This window comes from Mus caroli, unplaced genomic scaffold, assembly GCF_978045245.1.
Source record: "Mus caroli unplaced genomic scaffold, Mus_caroli_1 scaffold_5, whole genome shotgun sequence".
NCBI lineage: Eukaryota > Metazoa > Chordata > Mammalia > Rodentia > Muridae > Mus > Mus caroli.
The window spans coordinates 117,539,694-117,549,537 of record NW_028227260.1 but is presented as its reverse complement, the minus strand read 5'-3'; the positions used below and the strand labels follow the sequence as shown (position 1 = coordinate 117,549,537).

Genomic DNA, 9,844 nt, shown 5'->3' with positions numbered 1-9,844 from the left:
CTTTTCATTCCCCCTCAAAGCAAAAGTAGGGTGGCTTGGGAAATGGTTCAGTGGTTAAAAGCACTGGCTGCTCTTCTAGAGGACCAAGGTTCAATTCGTAGCTATGTGGGGCTTCACAGCGACCCCTAACTCCACTTCCAGTCAATCTGGTGCCCTCTTCTGGCCTCGGTAGTGCTTTGCAGTCTGATCCTCTAGCTCCGGCCCCGAGCGTTTTTGCCCTGTATTTTGTAGTTTACAGTCTGCCATGCCACACTGTTGGTTTGTGTGGATATAAGTAGCTAGTCCAGGTGCATAGTGGGGCATCAGCAAATTGATGCGTACAACATCGCCAGGAATTAACTGAGAAAGCCCTGTTAAAATGTTCTTACTGGTGTTACTGGTTAAGATACTTTCACTCAGGAAGAAGGCCTCTGTGTCACGTGTGCAGGTGAGCACCTGGTTAGCTGTACTCACTCCAAGCGTCCTTATATCAGTGGCCTCTTGTAAATAGTTTACCATTTAGCTCTTCTAAAGGACACAGTATTTTGACTCCTCTGCTGTTGGGTTGTTTTTCCTTTACCTGTCACAGACTCAGTAAGCATATGTGACTCAGGAAAGGGACTTTGGAGAAACTTTGAGACCAGTGCTGGGGTCTGAGGTGGGATGGTCAAATGCTGTCTTCAAAGCTCTCCTGTCAGCAAGCTCAAAGAGTGCTTAGCAATTTACTGATATAACCTATTAACAAAAAAGCACGCGCCTCTTTATAAAACTGAAGATAGAAAATGGTTGCTTTTTGGAATGCTCATAGAAGAAAGAAGTTACAAAGGGCTGTATACTGGACAACAGACTGTATGTTGAGTTGGGTGCGTGCAGGCTGGACCCTAGGCATCTGTCCTTCCTTATAACCTACATAGGCCTGTCCAAATGAGTCTTCTCTGTTGGGAATGGGGGAACTGACAAGACACAGAAAGCATTTTCTTCTTCGGAGTGGTATCCAAGACAGAACAGTTGCTTTTGAAGGATCACCCTCTAGTTTCTAACTTTCTAAGGTCCTCGTGGGTGCACAGCAGTTTGTGTTCATGATGAGGCAAAATCAAACCAACAGAAGTATCTGCCTTTAACAGTCTCTAACCTGAGATCTTCCCTTGCTGGATCTGGGGTGCCCAACTGTTTGAAAGCCTTAAGCAAGCATGTAAGTAGAGGCAGACAACCTGAAACTTAATTCCCCTCCCTCTTATAAGAAGACCAAGTCTTAGGATAGTAGATGCACTGATAGATATCTCCAAGTGAACAGCACTTAAAAAACCCTTTAGCCTTAATCTTAGACCAGGCTTGAGTGCAGAAAAACATGAGGGATTCTTTCTAACCAACAGAAATACAGGCTAGAGTGGCCTTCTTATTCCTCTGTGAGACAAAAGGAACATATATCAGAATGCCTTCTGTGTCGTCCTTGTCTTTGTCCTTTAGCACCTGGAGTTTTCTCCTTATCTTCCCATCTTGAGTGACCACAGGGAAAGGAAAGACTGGTTGGATGAGTCAGTTCTCCCATTATTGACGGCACAGAAGTCTGCTGTCTCTTGTCTTCCATTAAAGGAGAAGTCCATTTGTTCTCTCTGACGTGACTAGACATGAGTACCCCAATAACCTTGGTGAACTCCGCCCCCCCCCCCGAGTTTTACCTTGTTAGCCTTAGCCTGCCTCGTGCAGAAGCCTTCGTCTGTTGAAACTCGAATAAATATTGTAACTCAGATAAAAAAAAAAAAAACTCAGCCAGTTTTTAATGATAATATGAGTATGGGGAATTTTGACTCCCTTGTGGTCTAAACCTCCAATATCCTCCTTAAATGTCCCCTCTGTGCCCTTTTTTCCTTCAAATGGGGTCCAAGTCTGTCCTAGAAGTAACACTATATCTTTCCAGGCAAAGTCAGAGAGCTGAGTGATTTGTTTAAAAGTCGGTATTTGCTCAGTTTAGCTGACCACAGACTGAGTTAGCTCTCTTAGCTCTCAGAAGAAAAGTGAGAGATGAGCTAATTCTGGTCAAGAGGCCCTTTCATTCACTCCCAAAGCAGAACGCTCCTGTGAGTGAGGCAGGGCCAGCGTAGTGACTGGTCAGGAGCATGTCTCCCGTAAAGGAAAACAGATTCCCTGGGGACTGAGCAGCTACACGGGAGATAGGAAGTATGGACAGATAGCCTGTGAGAAGCACAGAATCCTCAGTGGAGGGCTTAAATTAATAAAAAAAAGCTGAACATATGGATTTTCAATTCATTTTCCTGACCTCCCATAAGATAGGTCTAATCCAAATATTGTATTGTAGTTAAAACTGCTCTCCTGTGCCTGCAGTGGTAGCACATACCTTTAGTCCCAGCACTTAGGAGGCAGAGGCAGGAGGATGCCGGAGTTCAAGGCCAGTCTGGTGTACAGAGTGAGTTTCAGGATAGCCAGGGCTACATGGTAAAACCACGTCTTAAGAAACAAAATAAAATCAAGCAAGCAAGCAAGCAAGCAAGCAAGCAAACAAACAAACAAAAAACCCTGCTGCCCTGTGACCAGGATTCCCCATCACTTAAGGGCTATTCCAACCACAGCCAAACTGAGTCTAGAATGAAATCCTTTCTCGTGGTCTATGTGGGTCCAATTCATTCTGCCTTTTTAGGAGGCAAGATAGCAGAATGACAGCAGACATCCTAAATCAACTTGTAATTAAAACCAAAGCGTAAGTAGAAGTCGAGTAACTACCTCCTCACTGTCAGCCCTGTGCTTGGAGGGGTGTCTCCGATCCATTATCAGAGTTCTCCTCAAAGACTGGTTGCCAGGTCTTGAGATTAACCCATGCTTTTCCATGGCCTGTAGTCATTCCCAGATACTTCTGCTTATACCTAAGATATTTCTGGCATCTTCATTCTTCATTCCTCACGTGAGCTAAGAGGGTCAGTCTCTCATGCAAGGGAAGATGCTTGTTGTCTCTGGCTCCAGTAAGCAACGCACGTTTTAAAATGATGGTTGCCTAGCAGAAATGTCCCCAATTCTTTTTCATTCAGAAACCACACAATTTTCTTACAACAGGATAAATCTAACAAAAAAGGTGAACTGAGTCACAGATGTGACGTCTCAAATGATGCTGTCTAGGAGTGAGGCCTCACTGTCTCTGGCGAGAGGGCAGGTATAGAATAAGGGGCTAGAGGGAACAGATAGACCTTGTTAAGAAAATGAAATAGAATAATTATTTGTAGATGGATTGGGGGGCTTCAATAGAAAGATCAAGTTAGGAGGGGCAGAGAAGAGGGTTTGGGGGAGAGAATACAAGAAGAGACAGCTAAATATTAGAAGCATATAAGGGGGTTGTGGAGATGGCTCAGTGGTTAAGAGCACTGTCTGCTCTTCCTAAGGCCCTGAGTTCAAATCCCAGCAACCACATGGTGGCTTACAACCATCCGTAATGAGATCTGACACCCTCTTCTGGTGTGTCTGAAGACAGCTACAGTGTCCTTATGTATAACAAATAAATAAATCTTTAGGCCAGAGCGAGCGGGGCTGATCTATTGAGGTCATTTGGAGTGAGCAACCTTCATTCCCAGCATCCACATGAAGGCTCACAACCATCAGTACAGCTACAGTGCACCCATATACATTAAATAAATAAATAAATAAATAAATCTTTAAAATAAAAGATAATAAATAAATAAATAAATCTTTAAAATAAAAGATAAACTTTAAAAAAAAAAGAAGCATAAAAGGGGTCCTAAAATATATACACATTGTAAAGTGGTAGATGAAAATATATACACAACAGAGCCTTCAGCAGAGGTGAAGCATACAAGGGTCCCCCCAAAAGATACTCACTGGGGAGGGGGCAGGTCAATTTGAGCGCTCAGATTTTCACAGCTCCATATGTTTCCCTGTGCATTGTTCAACGCTCAGAGGACCATACTGCCCTGAAAATAGTACCCAACCCTGCAGTTAATATTATTCAGATTATGGATCACTACAGTCCCTGTGGGACTGATAATAAAACTAAGACTGCCTGAGGCACAGCAACCCATGGATTATGGTGGAGAGCAAAGGTGTGCCACGTGTGCCCATTGCATTTCCAGCACAGTAGCAAGAGAAGTGGGAGCCTTCCCCAGCCTATTATGATCCAAGACACGACTCTTCATCTTGCACCCGGTGACCAAATGGGAGTCATCCCTGTCCCTTGTGACTCCATTCATCTGACATCCTTCCCTGACTCATGTCAAAAACCCAGAGTGGTATCATGAACTGGCTTCCACTACATAGGCCTTAGCAATATCGCACCCTATGGCAGATGACATCTGCCAGCATGCTGTGAGGCATTATCACTCTTTCCTCGGGCTCCCGAATTTCTAGCCATCACACTCTGGAGACTCTGATGGGCGAGTGGGACTACAAGTTAGGTCTTCATGAGCTGAAAGATAGATTAATTTGCTCCACCATGATGCTCTGTGTCGCCAGAACAAGAGAAAAAAAACTGGCTGAAAGTACTAACATTACACACATACACAATTTCATTCATTTCTTTCAAAGCCATATTCATTCATTAAGGACTGTAGTGATCCATAATCAACTGAATAATATTCACTGCAGGGTTGGTGCTAGTATCAGGGCAGTATGGTCCCCTGAGAGTTGAACAATACACAGGGAAACAAACATATGGAGTTGGGAAACTCTGAGTCCTCAAATTGACCATACTTGCTCATGGGAGCAGCTATGAGGCTTACGGATTATCTACCACTTGCCCTCTCTTGTGACACATGGATAGCATACAGATTCTGCTTCTTTGGGAATTATGTACCTTAGTCTCCTCATGGCCTTCTACAAACCCCCAGGATCCAATTGAATCTCCTGAAGGCATCTTTCTTGCAAACACCTAAAGGAGACCAATCTTGGCCAAGCCCCCCAGGATAAAGACTAGCATTTGAGGACCTGGCTCAAGCAGGCTTTGTGTCCTGGACTGAGGCCTTCACAGTCACTGATCAGGCAAGGCCTCTCTCTGGGGCCATGGGTTACTTTGCAGTGTCAGTAGCATTCAGCCTGCTCTTCTGTGGCCAGGAGAGGGAGCTGTGTGATTAGATAATCCAACTGGACAGCACATCAGGTTTACACAGCAAAAAGCTAATTTTGAGTTTGCTGAGTCCCCCATCAGAGAACCAAACCTCTACGCATAACTCCTTGTGCCAAGCCCTGGAAGGAATTTGCCAGTGATAAAACAATAAGCCCAGGGTGCTGTGACCTCTAGAGAAAGAGATGGCAATGAACAGACTTGGGGTACTCTGAATATCGCATGATCTCTTACCAGCTTCCCCCAAACCCTGAGAGCAGCGTCTTGGGAAATTTATCTCAGAATCCAGGGTTGATACTGATGCAGTAGCTAGGCCTCTGTTGGTGGTGAGAAGGAAGCACCCAAGTTCGAGTTTACAAGTTGCTCACATATGTTGCAGAGATGCTAGGGCTACAAGGAGGGTGGAGTGGACACAGCCAACCCAGAACATGTAAGGAAGACAGAGAGTAGGGTTGTGCAAGCTCAGCACGAGGCAGACAAACCAACAAGGGAGGAGATGGACCAGGCTTGCAGCTAGTGTCAGCAGGCCAGCGGGCCCACCAAGTCCTAAAGGAAAGCACACACAGCACTCCTGTTCCCTAATAGAGTTGGGCTTCTAGAGCAGCTAATCCTGAGAGCAAATAAAGAGAGTCCTAAGCGAGCCTCCCTTCCCTGTTTCTTGAAGGCCCTCACCACCCCTCAGGGAGGCACAGAGAAAAGGACTCACAATGACAGCTGCTTCTTGGTAGCTGTGAGAAGAAAGAGGAGTAATACAAGAAGACAGGGGGAGCTGACATCTCAGACACTGCAATACCACCCAGAGACTAACTGCTAGGAGACAGTCAGGGTTTAAAAAATCACCCAAAAGCGGGAGGGGGGGGGAACGCGGCAGTGCCGGGCAGTGGTGGCACACACCTGTAATCCCAGCAGTCGGGAGGCAGAGGCAGGCAAATTTCTGAGTTCGAGGCCAGCCTGGTCTTCAAAGTGAGTTCCAGGACACCCAGGGCTATAGAAACACTGTCTCATGAAAACGAACAAACAAAAAAAGGTGGGGGGAGGGGTCAGGGTCTGAGAGGATTGGTTCAGCCACCCTAACTACACAGGCTAGAGGAGAACAGAGCTTGATCAGTTTTCTGCCTGGCCTGACCACGTGGACTCCCCACTGTCTCAGCCTAATGCCACCTCAGAGAACCAACTCATATCCTAACAATTACCTCAGTCATTGTCCAGGCCCAGCCATGATCCTACTACAAACAAAACCCACTAGATGACAGAGCTCAATGGCATTTTTAAATTTGGGGGACACCATCAACTCTGGGGAATTTCTCTGAATTTTCCTCAATTTCTCTCTTTCTTGGTAAAACCTGCATCCAGAATTGCTTACCCCACACACATGCCTTTGACCTTCACGGCTGTGAGACAACAGCTTTGGAGCCAGTGGCCAAGGTGGAACTTGGATGGCCACGAATGTCCTTGGGACACCCCGAGTCCTTGGGTCAAATACAGCTAGGCACAGAAAGGTCTCTTCCCACACAAACATTCCATGAGATTAAACTTGTGGATGATGGTGGGTGGGATTGAGCCCTGTTGGGGACACAGTCTCTCAGGAGGATCTCACCCTGGCAGTTCCCGAATATTTGCCACCACACAGGGCTACTCAGGGCAGCACAACCAAAGAAGGGGCAGGGAAGAGTGTGTGCATCCGGGCAAACCATGATGTGGGCCAGACGTGACAGAGTTCAATTGGTACCACTTTATTAAAGGGTATGCCTTTGCCATTTGCTTTGAAGGGTATTTACATAATTTAATAAAATTATTCAGCAGGGCTCAAAGGCCTGCTGAGCTTGAGGAGGTCTTTGTGTTAGTCCTTGTGAAGGAATTTGAACCGTTCAGGAATACTGGTGTCCCCCAAGGGCTACAGGTGTCCCCCAAGCAGCACCTTAGAGCCACGAGTTCTGCACCCGTACACACCCAGTTGCTGCATTCCTTTTGAAAAGGACTCTGCTCTTTGGAGTTCTGAAAGGCTTCTGCTTGTGCGCCTCAGGGAACAAGCCCACAGCCACTGCGACTGTGCGAGAAGCCAGGACAGAACGCCTCTCAGGACAGACCATAATTTGGGTGAGGCGCCAGAAGAAAAACTCTTCCGGGTCAAGGATCAGAGCAGAGATATATATTCAGGCTCCGGAACTGTGAGCACACAGCGTTGGAAGCCTCTTCGGGAGCAGGGTCGGATCCAGAGATTCTCGCAATGGAGACTCCTCAAGACAACCTCCAAAGCATCCAAAAGCCTCCGAGTCTGGGAGCCGAGGAGGACCAGGAACCACAGCCTGGTGAGTAAACTGGTTCTGACTGGACTTGGGTGAAATTTGGGGAGAAACGGTGGGTGTAAAGAAGAGTGGACAGGCACTTCGGGTCGGTTACAGAGCCCCTGCCTGTGCTTCCTCTCTGGGCTTTCCAGGCATCCCTGGGCCATGATGCTCAGATCTTTATCTCTGTATCTTCCTTCTGTCTTTCAGGTGGGAAGGCAGTGGTCTCTGAGGCTGGAGAGGAAGGAATAGACAAGAAAGAGCGTGTTATGAGCGGGCTTGCTCAGGGTGGGCTTGATCAGGGCGATGGCGCTCAGGGCGAGGTTGCTGGAGGTGAGCAGGCTCAAGAAGAGCCTGCTCCATTGAGTCCAGCTCAGGAAGCCACTGGAGGAGGAGAGGAGGGAGAAAACAAGGAAGGAGAAATGGAAGGAAGACATGCTGGTGATGGTGCTTCTGGCCCCGAGGATGACAACATCCAGGAAGAAGGCGGCGAAAACAGAGATCAACAACCACCGCAACAAGAGGCAGCCAGTCCTGAGGGCATGAGAAATCCACAGGCTGGGAACTCTCTGGCTCACCAGCGGACCCGCCGCATCAGATTCACCCACTCTCAGCTGCGTGATCTGGAGCGACTTTTCCAAGAGAATCGCTTCCCCAGCTTGCGTGTAAGGTAAGCAGATGGCCAGTGCTTGGCGCCATATTTACAGGTCTCCTTTGGCTCTCCCTGGCCGTCTGATTCCCTCCAGAAATAATGGCACCTGCCCCAGTCTTGCGCCTGCAATTAGGATCTTCCTCCTGCAATTAGAACTGTCCGCCTGCAACTAGCTCCCCGGGTAGGGGTATGGGAGCTATGCGGTCTGGAAACAAATGTGTTTTGTTGCCCTGTTCAAGACTGGGACATTTAGGCATTGTTTAGTGTTGTAAATGAGTTTCCAGCAGTATGGGTGAGAAGTCTGGGGCGTGGCTAGGAAAAGCAGGAGGGATTCCAACTCGCGTTAAAATGTTTCTAGTGCTTTCATCCCAGGTGCTCTCTTCACTGATTTTTACACTTTCAGTACACCAAAGAGGCATCTGTGTATTGGGGGATACCCTTAAATTTGCTCTGTGAAAGAAACCCATTGCTAAAGCTAGGTTTAAGGTAAATGTTAAGAATAGTGACTGTAAGTAAACGTGTATGCGCACTCAAGTGTGGACCCAGACATATAAAACCATATCGGACATGTCCTGACACAATTGATTTCCACCAGAAAGGCTAAATGTTGGACCTTTTTCTCTTTAGGAGGGATCTTGCACGATGGATGGGTGTGGATGAATCTGATGTGCAGGTAAGTGTTCTGAAAAAACAAAACAAAACCTATTTTTTGGAAGGGTGTCACACGCGGTGATGTTGCCTTCAGAAGTCTGTGCAGCCCAAATGCCTCACAGGAGTGAAGAGACCATGGGCGTGGGCTGGAAAGGTTTTGATATTTTCCCACAGCAAAGCTCAGGAACCACCCATGAGCTACAAGTGAATTCTTTCCTGAAGAAATGCATGAAAAATATCGAGGACGGAGAGAGGAGGCGGTGTTTTGGGTCTGTTCCGCGGTTGAAATACTGGGTGTGGTGTCCCATGTCCTAAGGGGCTTGGGAACCTGTTTTGATTTCAGAGACAATGAACCCTGTTGCTTGCAGCATACTGAATAATCAGAATACACCCGAGGAACCTCTTCAGCCCCTCTTGGGTTTAGACCAATAATCACATAGTTTCTGGGTATTTAAAAGATGCAGTGATTCTTCCAGGGGAGTGGCTCAGTGCTACAGCACATGGCTAGCACACAGCTGGCCCTGGGATGGGTTCTGAATGCCTTCCAAACTGTTAGGAAAATGAAGAGGGCGTATAGTGCTCCAGCATGTGTGCTTTATAATGATAGTGTTCAATGGACTAAAGCGTCTCTGTCTTCTGCTTACAGGAGTGGTTTAAGATGAGGAGAGCCCTTTTCCGCAGACACAGCAGACTGATGATGTTCTGCGAACTGCCACCGATTACAGAGAACAACTCTCCCTGAAGATTTTGGAGCAGCACTTGAGTGCCTCCCCTATCGTGGAGCCAGATGAGGATGGCTTCTTCTGAGCCACCCATGATGGCCACGACAACCTTTTCTTCTCTACAATTATTTCAGCAATAAAGATGTGCATTCTGAATATGTTGGCTCCATTGTCTTTGATGTTACTAAAATATGGGTATAAATATTTAAAGGATAGCAGTCAATCCCAGGCATGACATACAAGCAGGCCGAATAACCAGCAGCCCTTCGTCTATAAAGGGCACCAACAAGCTGCAATCACTGCCAGTGTGGACACAAGTCATTATAAGGACAGAGAGGGAAAAGCCCCTATGAGAGGACAGTCTGTTTCTAGACATGGCTGTTCCCACCCACACTCCAATGAGCCCTCCCTGACCCGGTACCCCTAGATGATGGTGGAAATATCCCAGAGGCTACTCCCAGGCTTGATGGGCAGG

General features: G+C 47.1%; 1 protein-coding gene across 1 annotated transcript; it reads left to right on the top strand.

Annotated features, from left to right (window-relative positions):
• The first annotated feature begins 7,286 nt into the window (after positions 1-7,286).
• Positions 7,287-9,389, top strand: LOC110286162 (uncharacterized). The gene is made up of 4 exons (XM_021152632.1): positions 7,287-7,368; positions 7,555-8,014; positions 8,624-8,669; positions 9,294-9,389. Exons 1-4 carry the CDS (start codon positions 7,287-7,289, stop codon positions 9,387-9,389), a joined length of 684 nt encoding a protein of 227 aa, XP_021008291.1.
• The last annotated feature ends 455 nt before the right edge of the window (positions 9,390-9,844 follow it).

Excerpts from the sequence above, each read along its gene's own strand:
- LOC110286162 (XM_021152632.1), top strand. The coding sequence starts at position 7,287 with ATGGAGACTCCTCAAGACAACCTCCAAAGCATCCAAAAGCCTCCGAGT. Across the intron at positions 7,369-7,554 it reads GGACCAGGAACCACAGCCTG|GTGGGAAGGCAGTGGTCTCT; the intron begins GTGAGTAAACTG and ends TCTGTCTTTCAG. Across the intron at positions 8,015-8,623 it reads TTCCCCAGCTTGCGTGTAAG|GAGGGATCTTGCACGATGGA; the intron begins GTAAGCAGATGG and ends TTTTCTCTTTAG.